This window comes from Notechis scutatus, chromosome 4, assembly GCF_049901735.1.
Source record: "Notechis scutatus isolate UNSWTSFEM ecotype Mainland chromosome 4, rNotScu1.2, whole genome shotgun sequence".
Lineage (NCBI taxonomy): Eukaryota > Metazoa > Chordata > Lepidosauria > Squamata > Elapidae > Notechis > Notechis scutatus.
Window position 1 is genome coordinate 138019971 of NC_142012.1, and position 24843 is coordinate 138044813.

The following is a 24843-nucleotide window of genomic DNA, read 5'->3' on the forward strand; positions in this document are numbered from 1 at the left end:
ATCAAAGTGGATACAAAAAAAAAACAGGATGTGGGAAATGCTGATGAGAAATATAAAAGGATTATGCTACAGAGAAGCGTATAGAGATATCACTTCTGCTATTGGGAAGTATCAGAAAAGACACTTGGTAGAATGATGAAGTGACAGATGCTGTGGATGACAAAAATAAAACAAAAATGGAAAGAAAATGTTTAGAGTGTTTTTTGTGGAAATAAATAACTGTTAAGGACACTCCCTGATTTCTTGGACTGCAAAGGAATGGTGGAGGGCAAAATGTACTTTTAGACTTGCAATATTTTGAGGGGTCCTTGGTGCTCCCTAAGCTTGGTTGTTTTCTTGCAGACATTTCATTACCCAAACTAGGTAACATCATCAGTGCTAAGTAGTGGGGTTTACTCTTAGTTTCTATTCTAGTGGCTTGCCCTGTCAATGTTGGTGGGGATGGCCTTAAGAGATCCTTTGGTTGGGCTGTTTCATGTTGGCTTGTTTGGCAGTTTCTTGATAGGGGTATTATACTTGACTGTTGGTCTCATTTGATGTCACAGTCCTTTTCACATCCATAGATCAGGAATTAGCCAAAGAATCTATGATCACATTGCTCCACAGCACACCTGACTTAACCAAATACATGAAGACTGAAACACCCAGGATTATGGATCTTATAAACATCTAACTATATACTTCCAATTTGATGGAAAACATGTTAAGAAATTAAAGATATACCTATGGGATTATCACCTTCAGATCTCTTAGTGGAGGTCATTATGCAACATCTGGAAGCCATAATCCACAAGTACAACTCACAATATGGATCAGACATGTAGATGATATCTTCACCATAATTAAAAAGGATCAATTATAGAACACCCACAAAAGCATCAACAACATCTTCAAAGGAATACAGTCTACCAGAGAAGAAGAAAACAACTCACTACCCTTCCTGGACATAGATCAGTAGAGACTGGAATGGCAAACAAGAAACACAAGTGTACTGAAAAAATTCCCATACCAATCAGGTGGTCCACTACAGCAATAGCAATAGCACTTAGACTTATATACCGCTTTACAGCTCCTTCTAAGTGGTTTTACAGAGTCAGCATACTGGCCCCAACAATCTGGGTCCTCATTTTACTGACCTCAGAAGGACTATCAAAGTAATAATACAACCTCAAACTAGAGAAGCTACATAAGAACTTTATTTATATGAGAACAAACTCACTGCACCAATCTTGAACAGCAGAAAAAGAAAGTAGAGCATCTATGGAACATCTTCCAACAAAATAGATAGCCACACAGCTTATCAAAAAGTGCCTGATCTATGTAACCTTCAATAAAGTAGAATTAACTTATCTGGCTGAACTTCCTATCTGGTCTACCTTGCATGATTGACAAAATAGGTGCAGACTTTCCATCACAGTGAATGAAAATAAGAATAAAAGTGATGAAATTATATGAGATGAAACTGAAGTGAACAAATTCTGGAAAGAAGAGTATGAGAATGGTAATATGTCAAAGTGTAGAGTTGAAATGAATGCTATAAATCAGAGGCATGAAACTTGATCGTGTCACATGACATATCATGATGTATAATGGTGTTTTTTGCCTTTGTAGAGCTGGGGTGTGCATGGCCTGTGCGTTAGTGACCCCAAATATTGATAAAAATGGAAAAATATTGTGACACTGATGAAAAATGGTAAGCAAAACACATAGATGGTGTCAATAAAATAAAGTATGGCTACATTACTAGTTGAACATATGTGTGAAAACTGTAGCAATGTATGATGATTAGAACAATGCCATGATTGTTCTGTTATAAAATAGAGAAAGTAACAAGAATAAAAGCAAAAACAGAAAGGGGATTAGTTTGTTAAGTATGCCTGGGAAGATATTTGACAAATCTTTGGGTGAAGGAGTAAGAAAGATGGCCTTGAATGAAATTTGTGAGGAAAGATGATTTTTTACTCCAGGCAAGAGATCTTCATACCTGGTTTTTACTGGCCCATCAAAGAACATGAGAATCTGAATGAAAGACGGATTATTGCAATAAGCAATAAATATCTGAAAATTAATGCATCAAAGACCACGGAAATTATCCAGACACAGTAGTTGTGCTTGACTAGGAAATGAAGTGAATGATTTCTAATTTATACATAAATGGCAAATAATTAAAGCAAGTAGATGAATGTGTGCACTTGATGAAATGTTTGCTAATGGTGCAAAGTTGGAGGGAAAAATTTAAAATCTGCTAATACTGGTAACAAAGATCCTGAATGGTCTGTTGAAAATTACAGGTGGTCTGTTGAAAATTACAAAATTACAAAAGTCTGAGTGTAAATAAAAATGCACATACATGCAGGCTTCTACACAACATGATATATGAGAAGTGAGATTTAGATATGTTAGGAAAATCAGAAATGCAATTTCAACTGCAATGTAAATGAGCATTATTTATTTTAAATGTATTCTGTAAAGCCATTCACTTCTACAGCAAATCTTTACCATAACATCTTTGTAAGATGTATTTGTGGCCAAAAAAACTGTGGTAATATAAATAATAAATGGATGCTGGATGATTGAATACAAAACTGTCCATGACTTTGAGATAATTTGGTCATTCAAAGAGAACAAACAAGGATTCAACTGCAAAACAAATTCTTAAAGTAAAAGCAAATGGGTGAAAAAAGAATATCACTTGTGATTATAGTTTTCAAAATTCTCAAAATGAGTTTTAAAAGTGAAGATCAAATGCATAGAGAGGTACAATGAATTGTACTGATATAAACTAGATTTAGCTATTCCTTTCTCTTATCTTGTGTTTAAGTTATTTGGCTTACTATTTTTACTCCTTTTCTGCCCTTTGCAGAAGTGTATTGCATTTACCCTGAACAGTAACAGCATAAGGGAAACATATATGGATGCATGCAAGTTCCTACAAAATATATAAGTAAACAAAAATTCTATAAAAGGAGAAATGAAAGGCAGAACAAACTAACATATTATGCTAAGTCAAATACTGTGCAAACAGTAAGTGTGGTGTGGTTTTATATTTCCTATTTCTTATCCATGTGACTTATAGTTATCATAAAATTCCCAGAAAATTAAAAGAAACTGTGCTTTATTTTTAAAAAAAATAAATTTAAAAAGCCTACAATTTAAAGCCCATAAATTTAAAAATCCTACAATTCAAAATTGTACCAAGCAAGAATTATTTTATTTGAAGACAAGGCAAGGAAGTAAAATACAGAACAACTTCACTATTTTAAGAGGAAGTATTCTGTCACAAATAGAGATGCATTCAGCAAATCTTCAGTCCCCAGAGGTAGCATTAAGTTAATCCCCATTAACCAACTCTTACAACTTTTCTGATGGTGTTATGAGAATGGATCACAATTCTTGCTTCTTTTTCTCTCTTACAATCCATTTATGTGATTAATAGTTGTGCTTACTCCATATGGAAGGGGGACTCCCAGGTTCAGATCTCAAATGACTATGAAGCTTACTTGAGATTTTGGATCACTCGCAATTAATTCATTTATTAGATCCCAAATCCATATCAACAAAGTACAAAAGATGGATGTGTAAATGCAAATATCATTTGATAAGGATAAAACTTAAACCATTGTATACTCTTCTCAAGCTCTGCAGAAATTTCATAAATTGTTTCTGCAATACATTAGTTTTATTTACAAAATAAAGTTAAATAGCTGTTAGAATATTTTGCTGTTATAGGAGCCACAAATCCTGAATATTAATCTTAATAGGAATTACAAGAGAAAAAAGTACTACCTAGTCACTATTTCTCAGCCTAATCTATGCATAAGGAAGAGAATGTACTTTGGATAAAAAGAAAAAATAGTAAATAATATCATAAAATAATTTGTATTGTAAACAGAATGTCCTTTTTGAGTTAAAATATCATACCAGTCTTACTACATGTAAGCCTATATAAATATTTCCATTTGGTCAAAACTTCCCAACATGACTTTTAAAAAGGGTTCTTTGGGACAGAAAAGATTTCTTAGCAGTAGTTCCACCACAACATCAAAATCCAGATTTTAAGGTTGGCTTCTAAGTAATATCAGAATAATTTAGTTTCTATCTAGGCAGCCGCTATATTACCAGAGTCACCAAGTCAGAGAGAGAGAGAGAGAGAGAGAGAGAGAGAGAGAGAGAGAGAGAGAGACGGCATAAGCAAAAAACTGAACTCATATATAAATTATCTATGATGTGATAATGCATATTATTGTGAAGAATCCTATGCCTAGCATATCATTATACTTTATTCCAAAATTGAAACACAGCAAGAAGGAAATGAAAGAAGGAAGGGGGAGGGGGAAGAGAGAGAAATGAAAAATGTAAGTTAGAATTACAAACATGCTAACATCATGGTCCAGAAAAACAGAATATCAGAAAAGTGAAGAGAAGGGGAAAGGGCTACTGTACTGAATGAGTCTCTAAATCTATAATTCAAGGAACAATGCTATGTAAGAATGTGTTCCTATACCAAACAATTTTCCCAATCATAATGAAATATTCTAAATAAAATTGGCATCAATTCTTTCATAAAAGTGAGAAAAAATATATAAACGTGTCAACTTTATGGCTTTATGAAGGCTTACTATGGATCCATATAAGTCATTTCATAAGTCTGTTTCTTAGTTCAAGGTATTGACAACTCTGATCAAAATTGATCAGTTCTTAAATTTGTCATCAGCCAAACTGATTTTTGATGCTCCCGAAAAAAAATTCAAGAATATAAATATATTCTCTCATAAATAATATGATTAAAGAATCTGCTTTTCAGAAAACTGTTGGGGAAAAGAGGAATAACACACATAACTCTATTTCACAAGGAAGCAATGTTTTTCAAGCTCCATGGTGAAAAAGTATACCCATCCTAATACAGTTTATGTTGTCAAGTTTTAGAAATAAGGAATGGTCCATGTAGCAAAGCCAATTGAAGTTGAAATGCAGTGTCGGCATTAATCATCACAAGGAGTCAACTAGCTGTTAGATAGGCTAGTAACCATGGCAACCTAGCCTAGATATTACTCATACAAATTACCAAGTTATATTTTTGTGGTCCCATCCAGATGCCAAAATGATCATAAAAAAGGCAAAAATGTTCTTCCACAACATGTCAAAGCAAGAAAATTAACAATGACAATAGAATATGTCCAAAGTGACCAAAACAATATATTTCAAGCTTGCATTATCATCTAATGTCAAAAAGTATTAAATGGGATAAATATGAAGTATGTTTATTATAGATACAAGGATAGTTACAGCCAAAGATTTGATAATATTCTGTACAGACCTGCTGAGTGTGTGGAACTTATGAAAGATAAGCGGCTTTTTGTAAAATTGAAAAGATTAAAAAGCTAAGACATTTTGAATTGTGCACCACGTAAATATCAAAAACCTCCAATGTTCTGAAGTCCATTTAAGAAAAAAGCATATATTTTTTCATTTATAAAGCCAAGCTGTTAAAATTAAGTCAGTAAAAGAAATTATACATGAAAACCAAATTAGCTATTTACTTGGTAGGTAGTGTGTAACTATAACATTGTGTTTTCTCTTCTATAATTATAGGTAGAGTAACAATCTGTTTAAGAAGTGTAAAATTTTATTTGAGTGCCTGCTATATACTGGGATAGTGATAGTATAATTATCCACTCAATTCACTAAGGATGAAGCTCTTTTCATTAAAGATGACCGATCACACTCGGTTGGTAGGCTGATGTTTTTTGACTTCACAGTCTATAACTGAAAGAGAGCAATCACCTTACCCTTCTTTTTTGTAAGAGATTTCTTTTTCAAAGGGCCTTTGGAAAAAGGATAGAGATTCTGAGCAGCCATTTTATTTATTTGAAGGGATTGCATAACTGGGACAATCTAAAATTTTTTTAAAAAGTTCAATAGTTTTAATGTATGTGTATTTTTATATCACTGTTGATTTCTGCTGAGAAAAAGTGAGTGACCCAAGACTCATGGCCTGCTAGTTTCAAGACTGATTGCTTAAACACTGTACCACCTTGGCTCTCTTTTATAGTTAAATCTAGTTATATAATACATAAATTAAAATGTATCAAATTATAATATAATCTTAATTTATAATCCACCAAAAGTTTTGGTTGTTAGGTGGATTAGAAATAAAACCATATAATAAATGGATAATAATGAACATGGAAAGAATTATTTCTTCCTTTTTATCACAAATGGAGAATTTTCCCATCCTTTGGAAATCTTTCCCAATGCAATTACATGGCAATTAATCTTTACATAACAGGATCTATGGCAGAGCTTTTGTCTATTTTTTAAGCTTTGAAAATTTCTTAGCAGGTAATAAATCTTTCCTCCACAAATTAATCTTTCTTCTGCAAATCATTTCATGCCATCTTCACAAAACGGATTTATGGCAAAGTATCTTGTATGTCAGATCTTTGACATCTTAGAATATGACACATTTCCTGCATGAGTTGTCAGCCTCCCTCCCTCTCTCTTCAATCTTCCCATTAGTGAGATATATTAAAATGTATACATACATATTTTTTTTAAAAAAAATCACTTGTTCCAACTGTGCATTTAATCATAGATGTAATCTATGTTCTAAATTACAAATCTACAAACACCAGATTATAGATTAAATAATTAACTGAATAATTAGTAAGCTATTTATTTTCTATTATAAAAATTTATTATAATTTTTAATTATATGTTAAAAAAGAGAAAATCTGCCAGGAAAAAATGCTTTGATTTTTCATTTAACAGGATAATTTACAATTCACAGTTCCGTGTTATCATACTTTTTGTTCATCCTATTATTTTCAGTAAAATAACTGTAGCTAAATTAGAATTAGAGATTTTCACAGTAATGTTCCCTTTATCACTCCTGTCTTCAGAATATGAACATTATGATGATTTATATATTAAACATCATATACAAATAGATAAAATAATTAATTAACTTTGTATGCTGCCAAAACCTTCTGGAGTCACAGTGATAAACAGCATACTAACATAAAATATGCACAGTAAAAGAAAATAGCATAATACAGGTCCATAAACAAAACCACCAAACAACAGCGAATGCACATTCAAATGCCTATGGTGATGAAAAAATTAATACGTTTGGTGATAGAGGTAAATGATCACCACCTCAATAATTGTATTATTGGGGAAATTTTAAGGCTTGAGACTCTTTCAAAGCAGAAGTGAAACCATGTAACATGTGACCCATTGTACATGAGGTGCTTTGATCTTCCAAGAACTGAAAGTTACTGTCAAACTACATCAGCAAAGAACAAGACTGATTAATTTCACTCCAAACCTCTTCCTTCTTTTGCCTAACCACCACATCCTCTATTTGCTTTTACCATCCTATCTTTTCCTTTCATATTCTGGTAAGTACCCATTTTTGCACAACAACTGCTGCCATCATTAAAATAAATATTTTGTGTTCAGATTATTAAATATAAAAGGATAAAATTGCCCATATATGTGCTAACAAGGTCTGACCATATTTGGTTTCAGATGCTAGAAAAGGATGTTCAGTGGGTGCTGCCATTTGAAGCAACGAACCCAGACTTGGCCTGTCCAAATAATACTATAAGATGAAAAATGTGCCAGAATTTGCTAAGAGGTACATTAAATATAATGAACAATTATATGAAGAAAATTATATAAGACTGAGGATATGTTCAGTTGATGTTTAATTAAGCCCTTCTTCCCTCCCTCCATTCCTTCCCTTCCCTTCCCTTCCTTCTTTTGAGTCACTGTTGACTTTTGGTGATTAGTTCCTATAGTTTTTTTTGGCAAAGTTTTTCAAAAGTGGTTTGCCTGCTTCATAGGGATAGAAGAAATTTGGCTTTATGCCTAAGGTGGGACTAAACTGACAGTCTCATGGTTTCTAGATTTGTACCTTAACCATTATATCAAAATGGCTGCAATCTACAGACATGGCATGTGACATTTCAATGCTTGATAAAAAGAAGGATGCTTACAGAGGTGGAAGAGTAACCACTTGTAAAAAATATGGCAAACTTCTCATTTTGTTCTTTTCTATCTTTGACTAAAAATGGTCATATATCTTCATAAAGCTAGCCTATGCTGCCAAATTACATTTAATTGTTTAGGACAGAGACTGTCAGGTGCCCAAGACTATAATTTCTTGACATATAGTATTAAGATAGTTCAAATTTCAGAAAAGCCCCTTTCCTTCTTCCACAGTTGATTTTTTCTCTCTCTAAAAGTTAACTGGTATTTAAAAACATTACTATATAACACACAAATACCTCTGCCTGTTACTGAATGGGCTATTATAAAATTTCATGACAAAAAGCAATGCTGACAGGTTGAGTAAAATTAGTAGCAAATCTGGAGGCACAAACTGCTAAAGGGAGCATCCACAATGAAACTATCTATGAATTGACAGTTTTCCGTGAGAAGAACAGAATCTACAGATGCAAAGGTTCACCAAGTGTTTCAAATGATTTCATTTTGCTATTCTGCAGCAATTACACAAAATTTCAATTAAGCTAAAATTAGATTAAGAAACTGTCACATATGAAGGCAATCCACACAGTCTATCACTTTTTTTCTGATTAGGAACAATTCTCAAGGGATCCATGCAGGAAACATCTTTTGTAATCCTATTATCCACTGGCATCCATCACAGAAGTCAGGAAATAAATCTTGCATCTTATATATAGTACGTATTCTGCCAATCTATCACAATATTTTTATTTAAAATGATATATCTTTGTCAAGTAGTTTAAATTTCATCTTTTGAGACTTTATTTGTATGAAATGTCTATTTGAGTCTTCTTTTTATTTGTTTAAGGATGTTTTGAGTCAAGTCTGGTGTTCATCAGACATTTTACTCTTCAGTTCCAGTTAACAGCTATGCTGAGTGATGGCTGATGGGAATTGATCTACAAAATCAGTTAGAAACTAAGTCACTGTATGCTATTGAAGAGATCAACATATTCAAAATTGAAGCTGCCCAATGTGTCAATGAAAGCCAGTCTGGTGTAGTTAAAGCATCAGACTAGACACTGGGAGGCCATAAGCTGTAGTCATGCTTTAGGCACAAAACAAGCTGGGTTATCTTAGGATAGTCTCTCTCAGCCCAGGGAAGGAGGCAATGACAAACCATTTCCAAGAAAACTGTGGCAACTTGTCCAGACAAAAAAGTATCAATAATAAAATGTTAATTTGACCAAATAGAATTCTAAGCAAAGAATGACCAATATGTATATACAGAGTAGTTTTTTAACAAGCCCAGAAAACATGGAATTGAGTCTTTAAGAAAATATTTTTCCCCCTTAGGTATTAATAACATGCCTGTTTTATCAATTGGTGCTCATATTGTGAAAAATAGTTGTTTGCGGTCCTCTTTTCATTTATTTTGTATCAAAATGGAACACTGCCAGAGAAGTTATGTTGCTTCAGTTATTACATACCTTGCATCCAGCATGTGTCCGAGTCTTCATTAATGGAGTTGTGGTGCACAACTCAATGGCTTCTGGCTCATGGAAGATTACAGTGGGAAGAGGTTCCTTCCGAAGAGTTAAGACATTTAGCTTAGTCTTCAACATGGTCTGAAAATGCTAAATGAAATAAAAACAAAGATAGTATGGAGTTTTTTTCAGTTTTGTAGAATTTATGTGCTTGAATAAAATAAAAATATATGAAGGTCAATATTTCTACCTGACTTGTTCTAATGATCTGTGCAGTGAAATGGAAACATTGCTAGAAGGAATGAAAATTGCTTAAGTTCATGTAAACAAGCAAAAGAGGAAGATAATGTCATCTAAGTTTTCTTTTTTCCTTCTTTAAAATTAATAATGATACAGATGAAAGAAAAAAAGAATATAAACATTTTGTCTAATAATCCCCAGTTCAGTTTCTCAAAATCATTGTAAAAACCCAACTCTGCTGAATAGTAATAAAATCTCCCAGTAGTGTTTGTGTAATATATCTTTTATTAAAACAAAGCCTGCATTTTGCCTCAAAAGGGAAGGGAAAAAAATCTAGAATTTAAATCTTGGAATATAAATCTATAAAAGGCCTTTTCTATATATTATAAGGGACAAATGTTTTTTGTATCTTACGGCCTCATTTTTGTCCCTAAAATGAATGAACTGACTGAGTCATGTCTAAGAGCTTGTGCCAAGTAAACAAATACATAGTAAGAGGTCAAGTATCTGACTTGTCTATAGCTGAACCTGATTTAAAAACTGGTAAGAATTGTGATCCAAACATGTCTGTTTTAAAGCAAGTTATTTTTACATTCAGCAGTAAGTCTGAATAGCTCAGGATCGAAGTGATATAATGGATTAGCTTCTTTCACAGCAAGACACAGTTGAAAAAAGACATCTATTACAGGTGCCACCAAGTATAAACTCTCTCTCTCTTACTGAAGAAAATAATGAATATACTACCTTCCAACAACATGTTTTTTGATTATTTTGTGCTTTTTTTGTTTATTGAAGAAACATTTCATGTTCTGGCTCGCTACTGTCTAACTAAAAATATTCCACAATTTTTTCTGCAATTGCTTTTTATCTTTCCATTTACCATAAACATTAACTTTATGAAATGCAACGACCTGGTTGGATTTATCTCATCACATTGCATGAGAAGGACTTACTGCCAGAAACAACAGATAGGCCATGATATTTAAATATCTAAAAATACATTTTCTATGTACATTTTGGAGAAATAAATATTGAAATAACTTTCGGTGATGTAACAGAGAGGAGACTTTCACAAAAAATAGCTTCTGGCAGAATATAGGAAATGAGTTATAACACTGAAATGCTTTTGAAATTTTAGTCTTAGCTCTAAGCCCAATCTACACATTCACCTCAAAAACCAATGAAAAGTGATATAGGAGCACTTATATAGCACTAGGTTTATCCTAGAAGTTTAACAATTGAATATATTGAAGCAGGTGTAATTATTCAGCTCCACAGAAAATCCACCCCACACTGCTCAAATGTCTAAAAAACAATATAGTCCAGGAAAAGTGTTTAACTGTTTCCCAATATATATTTTTAAATTTTAACTTAAGAGTTGTTTTCTGTCATGGTAGCAGCCATTAACTATATGGCCTTTAGAAAATGCCCAGGCAATAGCAACTTTATAGATTTTTCCCACCTGTATTACATTGGGCTAGTTTTAAAAGTCTGATGATATCAATGAATAAAACTTGCATTTCATTCAGCATAACCTAAAATTAATATCTAGTGCTGACCTGAGGAGACACCCTGATGCCTCCAGTTACTGGCGTCTTTAAATGAACTGAAGGTAATATTAAATCTGACTCTAGACTGTCTCAAGTTTGGCATTGGAATAAAGCAGTATTTCTGAGTTGGTCAATTTATTTCACATGCATGGAATATGCTTCTCAACTGCAGAACTGATATCCAGACAGTGTGCAATATGCTTATCTAGAAGCCATTCAATTTTTTATATAGTCCAGAAACTGGCAGCACAGACTCATCATTTACATGATAACTATATAGATAATAAAAATAAAAGATGCATCTAGTTTTCTTGTTTACACATTATTTTTGTTCCTACATTTCAGAGAATGATGCATCAGTACACTCAGATACTGATAAGATTTGCAAAATTCTAAAATATGCCAATATTTCCTTAGTAATTAGGGCTTAAATATAGAGTTAAAATTGTAGCTCCATTTCATGATTAAGCCAACCACATGAGGGTTTGCTGAAATGACCAATTTCCTGGAATATGCCTCTCCTGTTGCTCATTGATTCCTGCAGGCAGGTTTCTGGTATAGAAAAGAATAGCTGTGTTCTGGAAAAGTTCCAAGCTGCTTTAATGAGATTTGCAGTTTGTAGTCTTAAAAGTTTATAATCGTTTATAGTTAATAAACACCAAAGCAAGTAATTTTGCTGTGTATCTCGAGGGTTGTTTTTTTGACCAAAAGCTATTAAAGGCTTTAAAAAAATTATCAGATTCTTAATGACTATTTCTTCGTGCAATTTCATTATATTGTTATGTAAATGTTAATAAATATTCCTTATGGTTTAAGAGAAAAAACAATACAGAAGATACAACACACACACACACACACACACACACACACGCTACAAATACATAACCCGTACACAGCTTTACTCACAGATTGTCAAAAACTGCTTATTCAGCAATTGTGTTATATATTGTTTCACATATTCATAAACAAATGATTTAACATTCTGGACATAAATTCATACTTTGCAACAACTCTTTTATAATCATGTTTTACAGTCTTGGTTGGTCCATTATAAATGGTTTGTTTCTTATAAACTAACTTTAAAAACAAAGCCATAAATGAGGCATTGTGAGAAAATTGTTAGTATGAACAAGTACATAAAGAGTCTCATTTCTGAGGGCATCATCTTCTCAGAAGCTCCTAATCATTCCTAATCACTGATATTTTTATTTTATTTATCTATCAAACTTATATAGTCACCCATCTCGTGGCAAGTAACTCTCGGCAGAGTACAAGGAAAGTAGAATCTACACCTCTATAACTGTCTGGTTTGGTTCTGCAACCCAACAGGACAGACACAGATTTCAGAGGATAATTAGGACTGCAAAAAAATAAAAATAAAAAACCATTAGTACCAACCTGCCTTCAATTGAGGACCTGTATACTGCACGAGTCCAAAAGAGGACTGTGAAAATATTTACAGACTCCTCACATCCAGGACATAAACTGTTTCAACTCCTTCCCTCAAAACGACACTAGTATAGAGCACTGCACACCAGAACAACTAGACACAAGGACAGTTTTTTTCCCTGAAAGCCATCATCACTCTGCTAAACAAATAATTCCCTCAACACTGTCCATCCATTACAAAGTCTGCACTACTATTACTGTTAATCTTCTCATCACTCCTTATCACCCATCCCCTCCCCACTTGTGACTGTATGACTGTAACTTTGTCGCTTGTATCCTTACGATTTATATTGATTACTATGATTTGATTGCTTATTGTACCCTATGACTATTACTAAGTGTTGTACCTTATGATTCTTGACTTTTGACGAATGTATCTTTTCTTTTATATATACCGAGAGCATTTGCACCAAGACAAATTCCTTGTGTGTCCAACCACACTTGGCCAATAAAGAATTCTATTCTATTCTATTCTATTCTATTTTAATCATACATTTCAGATTCATATTCCAGAACTTCCTAGAACTTCCTATTGTACAAGTCCTCCAACTTCATTCAGTCAAACTAGCTGTGAATTTCAACACATATGGAGAGTGCCAGATTCCAGACATTTTAGCAGCACTTGTATACAACTATGGTGGTGCAGTGGTTAGAATACAGTCTTGCAGGCTAACTCTGCCCACAGTCAAGAGTTCGATGGTGACCAGCTCAAGGCCTTCCCAAATGAGGACCCAAATTGTTGGGGGCAATATATTGACATTGTAAACTGCTCAGAGGTGCTATAAAACACTACAGAGCAGTATACTGTTATAATAGCTATTGCTATTATACAATCTGGTATTAAAAAACATGTATTAGCATTATTCTTTCTATTTGGAGGCATGAGGCACATAATACCTGAGTGAGAATCTATATCATGTCAAAAGTTAAACATCTATTTCTTTTGCTTTCTTTTGATTATGATTGTTTTGTTTGTCTCTTTTCTATTCTGGCCTGTTATATTTTCTTTTAATAAGATGGTTCTAGCCTCCAGAGTTAACTGGGAGTTAGGCAGCTTTTAAATAAAATAAATAAATACCAGACAGTCATAAGAGCTAAAGATTTCTTAACACCATAGATCAGAATATTTGTTCTAATTTCGATCACATCTCCCATCTTTTATGCATTCCTCTTCTCTTCATTTGCTTGTTAGGCTTGGATGTGATAACCAGAAATGATAGGAATTTCAGGTTTAGAAATATAAACATTCCAAAATTAAAAGAGGATGTTATGATTATCCTTCCACTGACAAAAAACAATAGGTCAGAATTAATCTCTATTACTAAATGATGATAATTCCAAATTCAATTAGTTCTTTTGGAATGATGTTTTTTTGGCTATTAAAAAAAAGAAAATCTACATTATACAATATCCTGGAAGGAAACACAATGTATCTGATAAATAAAATGGATAGAAAAGTAACTGTAATAAGGCTATGCAAAGTATTTAACTAGTGCAGGGGTCCCCAAACTTGGCAAAGTTAAAACTTGTGGACTTCAACTCCCAGAATTCTGGAGTTGAAGTCCACAAGTCTTAAAGTTGTCAAGTTTGGAGACCTCTGAACTAGTGTTTTACAATGCACTGAATAATTAATGAAACACCCTTTCTGTTTCAAATGATGGCTAAATGAACTGCCATGTACATGTACTTGTGCATCTGTGCATACAAACACACAAAGAAATGCTTCAAAAACAGCTGTAAAAATCTTGCAAATGTTCTAATTGCATCAATATTCTAAAAATAGATGTTTACCTTGTTTTCCAACTTGTTGCCCAACATCAAAATCAAATGTTCTGCACAATCCTAATGATTGGTTATTTAGATAAAGGGCAGATTGAAATCTCACCGCTGTGTCTAGGAACTGGTTGAAAACCATATGAATGATACCAAGCCAGCAATTACATACTTATCTTAAATAACATCACGAAGTACAGGTGACATCACAAAATATAGGTATCTTGTTTGCAGAGGTATAATCTCCTAATGCCACTCTCTGGCAGTGATTTACAAGTAGAATGGGATACTTGTAACATGACTCCAACCCTAAACTCTCTGTCTCGCAGAATTGTGCAACCCACAGAGAATTTATATCAGTTTCTCTTTGCAAATAGTCATCTACCAGAGCAGCAATGCATTCACAGTAAAATCAGTCCAGTGTCATCCAGGAATGTATACAATTGCACAGGTTATCACATGTTAAAGAACTCTGCCCTGAAAGTACATACCTACAATTTGATAGTAGCTAGTGGTTCCATGCAGTTTCTTTAGAGATGGGCAGGATTGTCTCTTAAAGATTACAGTATCTCTTTATCTCCCAAAAATGTCTTCATGCTGGATCCACCTAGCTGACCCTTTTGACTAGCTTCAATTAAGATCAGATGAATGGGGATTAGGAAAACATTTGATGGGTGATATCCTTAGGCTCAGTCCTCAAAAAGTCAAGGTGATATTATACCATTAGACAAAACAGCACAAAGGATACTTCAGTATGGGCTGGGTCAGAAATAACATTCAAATCAGTGAGAAAACAAATGCTGAGTTCCTCAATATGCTTCATGATTTTGATATTGTCATTTTGAAGGCTGCTAATATTTAAAACGTAGTTAATGAACCATTTCAGTGAGAGAGATTTATGAACTTAATGTCCTTTAAAAGTCTCTGCCTAGTTGCAAACAAAATGGTTAATCCTTTCAAGTACTCAAATCTGCAGAAAACTGCTATCCTGCAATCTTATTATGAGGACCACCTGTCTGGATCACTTGTGGGCAATCTCTTCTCCTTATCTGGAGAGATGCCAAGAAATTGGTCTATAAAGCACTATGGTATACTACTCCATAGTGCTTTATAGCAGTTTACAATGTCAACATATTGCCCCCAACAATATGGGTCCTCATTTTACTGACCTGGGAATGCCTTGAGCTGTTCACCATCAAACTCTTGACTGTGGGCAGAGTTAGTCTGCAATACTGCATTCACCATAGCTGTATAAATGTGCTGCTAAAATGTCTGCAATCTGGTACTTTCCATACGTGTTGAGACTCCATATGTCTCCATATGAGCTAGTTTGACTGAATGAAGTTGGAACAACTCATCAGTTGCTTGGTCTTTACCAGGGATCCTCAAACTACAGCCCGTGGGCCATGTATGGCCCACTGACACAATCTATCTAGCCCGTGCAGTGATGGGATTAAGCCCTGCACCTTGCCTCCCACCCACTCCCTCCCTGCATGGCTGGCTATTCCCACCTCCCTCATCACTCCTCCTACAGCCATAAGCATAATATGTATACCTTGCAGAATGCAGCAACACTTCTGCATACTTCTACTTGTCAAGGTAAGGCTGAAGGGTGCGGGTTGATGGATGGTGGGAAAGGGCGAGCTGGCAGAGGGGTGATAGTGGCAGCCAGAATACTGATGCGTGCAGGGAGAGTGGGGAGTATGTGGGAGACGGTGGAATCGGAGCCCTTCCTTGGTGTTTACAGAAGTTCCCCTGCTTAAGTGAGGAGGGAAGGGAGGAGAGCGTGCGGAGTACGAGAGAGAGAGAGAGAGAGAGAGAGAGAGAGAGAGAGAGAGAGAGAGAGAGAGAGAGAGAGACTGAGACTTGTTGATTGTAAACTCCTTGGGGCTGAGAAGAATTGCTGCAAAAAGTGATTTTCCTGAGTTTTAAGGAGCCTGAAGCTGCTGCTGTAATGAAGTTAGACAAAGTGGCAAGACTGCTAAATTGGCCATGCCCACACAGTCCCATGCCGACATAACCACGTCTACCCGGCCAGTCTGGCCCTCCCAACAGTCTGAGGGACCGTGAATTGGCCCCGTTTAAAAAGTTTGAGGACACCTGTCTTTACTATGGTTGCTGATTTGCTTTTGCAGAGCCATCTTCAGTTCAGCTTATCTTCCTCAGAAGGCTTATTTTTAAAATTTGCAATAGCAAAGTACCAAAAAACCAACAGTAAAAAATATTATATAATGAAGGAAAAAAAAAATAATCCCAGATATAAAATAGTGATTTTGATAACTAAATGTGACAAAGAACAGAAAAAATAAAAAAGGTAAAAAAAATCCATACATCCATAGGCATTGATGTAAAATTAATTCAGTCCTTGAGGTTATTATTGTTGTATCTGCCTCATACAGAAAAATATTGTTCCATCTTCTGATTCTTAGAACTAAGAAACATTTCAAAAATCAACAATTGACTCATATCTATATTTTAAAATCAGGATAAGTTTATCTTGATTGATGTAAAATCCATTTCAGCAGATCCAGAAGAAAAACCATGTTCCGGGTCCCACTTCTTAAAAAGTGCCATCTGACAGGAACCATTATTCTCCCAAAGATTACATTAGACTAAACCTGAAAGTCGTTATAATCATGGCTACGTCATTAAGCATACGGGTCAGAACGTGTGGCTGAGCAAGTGAAATTTACTTTGATGCTAGTTTAAGGAGGTTATCTTGGCTGTGAATTATATATTTATTATTATGTAATTGCTTATGCTGTTTTACTAAGGTTATCCAAAGTCATGATTTTGAGATCAACAGCTAAATTCTCTCTCTCTCTCTCTCTCTCTCTCTCTCTCTCCCCCTCCCTCCCTCCCTCCCTCCCTCCCTCCCTCCCCCCCTCTCTTTTGTGGGTAGGTAGTGTATACATGCCATGTTCGAAAAGCAGCATAATTGAAACTACCATCTTTGAAACTACCATTAGAAATCAATTGATTCAAAGTATCTTTTGGGATCAAGCATTCTAACAAAACATCTTTCTTTATAGACTACTGAGCTTCAGATCATAGACTTCACACATAAATTAACAGTGGGATCTTTGAGATTATAGTGCAATGTTAAATTCCAAAAGTGTATAATTTTCTCTTGGGATATAATTAAAAAGAGGCACAGCAGAGCTTAGCTGTTCTATTTTCTCTAACTGCTGCTTCAGGACCTGCCAAAATCTCTCATGCCTCCTTTGCCTCTATTCCCTTGTTCCATAAAGTGTGAAAGGAAAACAGTGCAAATATTCTTCTCACATTTGTACTGAATGCAAAAAAATTCTGTAAAAAGAAATGATATGGTCCAATGCCATCTCAAGTTAATTTATAAAGATATTGATTACTTCATGAGTGACAAATGAAAAACTTTAGAAGCACTAAGTCCTCCTTCAACAGAAGCCAGTTTACATATTTTGTATTCATTGAGTTATACTGTCTTTTCTACTGCCTCAAAAATACACAATGTCGTTTGTAAATAAGTACCATATATCCCATTGATTATCCACCAACAAATATTCATGATGAATAAGGGATCCAGTACCCAAACCTAGCCAGGAGCCATTCCTTATTTTGAACTTTAAATATTCAATTTAACCACAATTATTAGTTTCATCAAAACATTAGTCTTCCTACAATTCTTAGTATTAGTATTTCTAATGTGATTTAAATGGAAGTAGTCACTTGACAGCATGTGATTTAAATGGAAGTAGCACTTGTCTATTTCAGAATAAAATGAGTTGCCACCTTGGCAAATTATTTTTAAAAAATTAAACTTTAATTTGTTTCCAAAGAATCTTGTGAAAAGGACCAAATAAAGTTAAAATGTGTGCTAAAAAGATAAAACCAATACTTTTTTTTTCTAGCAATTGCTCTTTACATTATGTAGATAATCATCACAAAGCTGATTTAAAAAGTTGACAGTAATTGATTTAAGAATGGAAAGCATTATGAACTTCCTATTTTTCTGGATTATTTTTTTTTTTACAGAAAACTGGAATCAGAGAAAGAAGAGAGTAGATGCAGTCCCTAGATCAGGGGTGTCAAACTCAAGGCCTGGGGACCAGATCCAGCCCATGGGGTGCTCAGATCTGGCCCATGGGGCCACCCTGGAAACAATGAAGGACCAGGCCGTGATGCCTCTGCCAATGAAAATGGACTTCGGGAGGACTGCGCCCTTCCCCACAAGCTCTGTTTTTGCTGGCAGAGGTTTGCAGGAGGCCGTTGCACCTGAAAATGGAGCTTGGAAGCCCGTTTTCACTGGCAGAGCACTTGGGCTGCCACAGGTGCCCCCAACATGATGTCGAGCTGGCCATGCCCACCCTGCCCCGAGGTCAAACACAACCCTGATGCTTCCCTCAATGATATCAAGTTTGATACCCCTGCTCTAGATGGTACAATTTCCTATATTTCTTGTTTCAAGCACACATCATAATTTTCATTTAGTCTTTATGAAAGTCTTCCTGGTGATTTAGCAGAAACACTTAGAAATTTACAAACACAGAGAAAAAGAGGGGGGAGAGAGAATAACATTTTTCAATTTAATCTATTTCAGATAAACTTTCAGATCAGATATGGTAAAACTACTATGACTCACTTGGTGGATGATATAAATTAAAAAATGGCTATGTTGTGGGCAGCTTACTAAATCGTCCTGTATTTCTTTGTGATTTTCAGTACCATAAGATCCTTCTGGATTATTTGACTGGATTTCATCTTAAGAACATTGGCTTTTCAATATTTCAAAACTTGCAGCTTTAAACAAACAATATAGACACTTTGAATGTTTTGTAAATTAATTAATGAACAGGGTGGTAATGAACAAACTAAACTGAATTTGAACAAAATGGAGGCACTGCTTTATTTGAAATAAAAAGCAAAGCACTCTGCTTTATTTGAAATAAAAAGCAAAGCACTCTGCTTTATTTCATTTGCTTCAATTCATATATAATTCTAAGCTACTTAATAAACCTGTAAAAAAAAGATAGTAAGAGACAGGTTCTTTGTTGTCTTCAAACAACAATAAGTTGAATCATTTTTTGTCATTTTTATGCACTTCAGACTTATTTTAATGAGTATTCTTTTGTCTGTTTGATGGATTTGACATCTGTGTTCTCGTTTTAAGTTTAATCATCTTAGCACATGGTGACACATGGCTAACCTTGTCTGGATTCAGAAACTAAGCAAGGCTGAACCTGATTAATTCTTGGATGGAAGTCTACTGAGAAAGGCAAGATTAGGTAGTTTAAAAAGATCCCTGAAAAAGATATGTTAGCAACAAAATGGGATACTACCATTTTCATACTATTGTTAAGAAAACTGTAATGATTTGTTCTGGGATTTGATTATTAAGATTAAACAAACTCTCTCTTTCATATGAAAAAGGTATCCCAGTCTTACAAGAGCTGAGATTAACATATACAGTTATCCTCAACTAATTTATCCTCACATCAGTCTTAGATCATTCAGAAGGGTTTGAAGCTGCAGGAAAATTTGAATCTAGAACTCCCAGTCCTAATCTAATGCTAACCACTATACCACACTAGTAATGTATTATTTAGCAGACTTCTTCAGCCAGCTTCTTTCCTTCATTATTATTCAATATCAGAAGGATGGCAGATTCAAACAGCCTGCAAATGCATATCTTGCCTCCCTTTATTTGCCTAATCAGTTTGATATATGAACCAATTCTGATTGGTAATCAGTACCAGCTTGAACTATGTGTTTGCAACCCATGGAAGATAGTAAAACAGTATAGGACGCAACAGATTAAGAAAGAATGCAAAAGCAACCATTGAGGATTTTCCTATTCCATATTGTCCCAAAGGTGATTTTTCAAGAGACAACTGGACTTTCTGAAAAATCAGCCTTGGGACAACCATGACCTGGGTAACTGCGAATCTCCATAGACCTATTCCATATTGAGAAATATTTTCATAACTCTTTGTTTTATGCACTGTAAGAATGCTTTTCATAACTATTTGTTTTATGCACTGTAAGGATGTTCAGAATAACAGAGAATAACAGAATAACAGTGTGAATACTGTTATATTACACTGGGACAAAATCCATCATGCCATGCAACTACAAAGGATATATCTTAAACTTTTAAAAAAAATAGGTTATTTCTTAAAGGCAGATCTATTACCTTCAATTTCAATCCTCTCTCTTGACATCTGGTACCTATTACATATTTTTATTAAGAACGTACAACCTACAGAGAATAAACACTACCTCCCTTCAGCGTCCATACTAAACTGCCAGTCTTGGTGCACTGGAGTCACAGACATTCCTAAGCAATTTTCATTTGCTGATTAAAAGGGTGTTCTTTCAATGCACTATAATAAGTACTCAGGCTATCCTCTGGAAAAATAACTTCATTCATTAAAAGCTAGGTAAGAATATTTTAAAGTTAGAAACCATTTACTTGAAATAAGTGTATTAACTGAAAGTTTTACTATCTGAAATTACTCTGATTAGATATTTCTCCTAGCAGTTAATGAGTTCAATAAGGAAAATAAAAAATGAATCCCAAAAGTCACAATCATTATCACCACTGTTAGAGAAGTGTGCATTTTTAATGTGCAATTTTTTGAAATATTTAACATTATAGCTTAAATGGAAGCTACTTTCTACAATGGATCATGTTTGAACTGATTTGTATTAACAAAATCTTGAAAGCCACTATAATGGCAATCCTGAGGAGGGATCAAAACAGAGGCAAATGGCAAAATAAAAATCACAACACTGATTCTTTTACACACGTATAAAGAGTTGGCATAGGCTTTGTATCCTAATACAAATATATATAAATATTAACAGAAACTGAAGACATCTCTAGGGATCGGATATCTAGTTTAATGAAGAGAAGGACTAGGGGTGACATGATAGTAGTGTTCCAATATCTAAGGGCTGCCACAACCTATTCTCTAAAGCACGATAGTAGTGTTCCAACATCAAGCAGTAGCAGAACAAGAAGCAATGGATAGAAACTAATTGAGAGAACCAACCTAGAACTAAGGAGAAATTTTCTGACAGAACAATTAATCAGTGGAACGACTGCCCTTTAGAAGTTGTGGGTGCTCCAACACTGGAGGTTTTTCAGAAGAGATTGGACAACTATTTGTGTGAAATGGTATAGATTCTTTCAACTTGGTTATTCTGAATTGAGAATTCTGGAAGTTCTATTCCAACACTTTTGAATCCACTAAATTCTTCATTTGAATATATAATCACTATGGGTTTCTTTTAAAAAAAATAGTAATTAGGAAATTTTACAGTGAAAAAAAGGAAGAAAATTGTAACCATTCCTTTTCCAAAACACCCTCTCTATATTTCTCTTGAAAAATGGTATTTATATTTTGTGACTTGACAAGGCTAATTGCTGGACTGGAAGTAATACTTTTGCAGTGTAATAAATAAATTGAAGTTTGTATAAAGATAAGACAAATTGTGGATAACTACATTTACTTCATTGAGGCTGATTTTACTCAACCGTAACTAAAATTAACATTTGAATCATAAATATATGCAAGGCCAAAGCTTATCCCCACATAACCGCAACCACACTCATAACTCAGTTGATAAAATTTTAATTCTGTCATAATGGCTCTGAAACTCCAGGTTCATTCAACATTAGTTATTCCAATGCCAAACCACACATATGCAGTTTATCTTGGAAAGAATTACATCTTCCAACAGCCTCAAATAATAACAGAAAAACAAATAGTTCAGTCATTATTCTACAAACAATTAGAATAAACGTTAACAGCAAGCAAAGCAGAGATATCTATGACTATCTGTGTCTATTAAAGATTTTTAAAATACTTTATTCAAACATCTAGCAGTTTGATGGTAATAAAGGATATTTAATATCTGATGTAGTATTCCTGTCAGAGACCACTGTATTCTTTATGCAGTTTAATAACCACTTAACACAATTTTCAAAATTATACATCTTAAAGGCATGATTGCTGACCCAGAGCATAACATGCAATTCCATCTTATACATATTTATACAAAAATAATTTTTACTCAATTTATTGTGACTTATTCCCAACTACCCGCAGAATTGCAGTCCTATGTGCAATTGTCTGCATTTCTCAGCTTTAATTTTTTTTCCTTTAATTTCATAAGATCCTTGATTTCATTGGTTCTCTGTTGATCATTATTCCATTCAGTAAAATATACTGCAAGTTTATGCAGCAAAAATCTTCCCATCTTTTTTGGTGAATAAATTTACTATTATCTCATACACAAAAATATGAGTTTTTCTAATAGAGCTGTTTTTAAACAAATTCTCCAGATTCAGGACTGTCAACAAAACAAACGTCTATCTGAACAATACTCTAAACCATTATAAGTAGTAACATGGAAAACTCTATAAAATAAATTTGGATTGAAAAAAAATATTGTCATCTCCTATGTCTCAATGGATTGTCCAATTAGCTGGATGCATACTCATCCCCATAGGATAGGAACATTAAGTCACACTAAAAGGTGACCAACTTTTTTACAATGAAAAGGAGGACACAAATAAATTGAAGAAAAAAAACAAAGCCACTTGCGCGCGGTGTACTCTTGCGTGCGGCACTCTCTCTCAAAACAATTCTCCTGTGTGGAGCGCATGCGTCTCATAATCACGTCTTGCCGCACTGTACTGAGCCTTGATGAATCATCATGTCAAATACAAATACGTCACTTCACATACAATGGGTCAACTCGGCATCGATCAATATATGGAGATTTACAGATTAGTCTTCAAATATCAAAAAGGAGGACATGTAAGAGGACACTTTTAGAGAGAGGACAGAACTTATAAAAGGAAATTGTCCTCCATAAAGGAGGACGGTTGGTCACCTTATATTTATTTGTTAGTGAAATAATATAATATGTGAATCCAGCCAGTGTAATTTCTAATCCATGGTATAATCCAGAAATTATAGCTTACGTAACAAACCATTTTTTAGCTAATGTGCAGACTCTGTAAACTGTAGAATCACTGTCTGGACAATATAAATATCCATATGTCAGCATGAGATCAAAATTAAAAAACAAAAACAAAATGTTTCATAATTTATACAATTCAGTGAAATCTCAATATTCATGACAGTCCTGAATCTGGAGATGCTATGTAATAAAACACATGTTTTGTCTATGAGCTTCCCAACAAAATAGATTATTCTCTCAAATATTCTATGAATCATCTTCTCCCTTGCCCACTTGTCTTTGTGGATGCTGTTTTGTTGATGCTGCTAGTAGTACAATCAACATGACTTCCAACTTTCCCTTTCCTGTATGTTTCAGATATATTGGAACAATAACTGGACCTTTCAGTTGGACTTTACATCTGGGTACACCATACAAACAGCATTGATCACACATGTAAATGAAGTCCGATAGAAGGGACATTGAGGTGGTGCAGTACTGCTCATTCTGCTTGTTGCCTAACTGGTATCTAGTACCATTGAAAATGAAATCCTTCTGTTCATCCCCATTGGATAGGAACATGGGACAATACATTGCAGTAATTCTTCTCCTTTTTCTAGGACCAGTTCCAGTTGGTATTGGTAGGTGCAGAGAGATCCTACGAGACAGCTATTCTTTACAGAATTGTAAGCTATCTTGTGATCAGCTTATTATTTTAATGTAGCTGCCCCTGAAGACCATTCAGAAGATCACATTCATGCTCCTTGATTCATTAGTGACACCACTGCTTTGCTGCTGTGCTGGTTACTAGTGTGTTTCTAGGTGCAATTCACAGTGTTGATGACTTCTAAAGCCTTTAATATCCTAAAACGAAGTTACCTATAACATGATCATTCTCTTGTCATTTTTGTCTAAAAGGATCTAGATGAGCTGACCCAGATGAAAAGCAGTTTTACTGACTGCATTCATCCGAAGGCCTATATTACTCCAGTGCTAACTGTATATTCTAAACGTTGCCTTTGGAAAGTATCAAATGGTTTATTATTGCTATTTGCTAGCTAACTTTTTATAGGTAGTCACTGAATAATCATTCATTCACCCACAGTTCAAAATTATGACAGCATTGAACAAGTGGGACTTAAAACAATTTTTATAGCTGTAGCTCTTGGAGCATCCCCACAGTCATATGATTCTTATTTTATGCTTGGCAACCAGGTCACAATTACAATGCCACAGCATCTTATGGCACCATGGGTGATCTTTACTGACAGCTTTCAACATGAAAAGTCAATGAGGAATTGTGCTTTATCATTAAGTAAGGACTACCTGTACAGCAGAAGCAGAGAACTGAAAGCACAATCAGAAAAATCTCATTTATCACTTTCAAAATGCAGACATCAGGATGACCCATTTCACAG

The 24843-nt window shown here is 34.4% G+C and overlaps 1 protein-coding gene across 5 annotated transcripts in view; it reads right to left on the bottom strand.

Annotated features, from left to right (window-relative positions):
- Positions 1-24843, bottom strand: part of PID1 (phosphotyrosine interaction domain containing 1) — a 66512-nt gene that overhangs the window by 30805 nt on the left and 10864 nt on the right. For 4 of the 5 annotated variants that reach the window (XM_026664410.2, XM_087965090.1, XM_087965092.1 and 1 more), the window contains one exon: positions 9465-9611. The exons of the other annotated variant lie outside the window; for it this stretch is intronic. In XM_026664410.2, coding sequence (XP_026520195.1) covers positions 9465-9611 — 147 coding nt within the window. The remainder of the gene's footprint in view (positions 1-9464; positions 9612-24843) is intronic. 5 annotated transcript variants of the gene reach the window in all.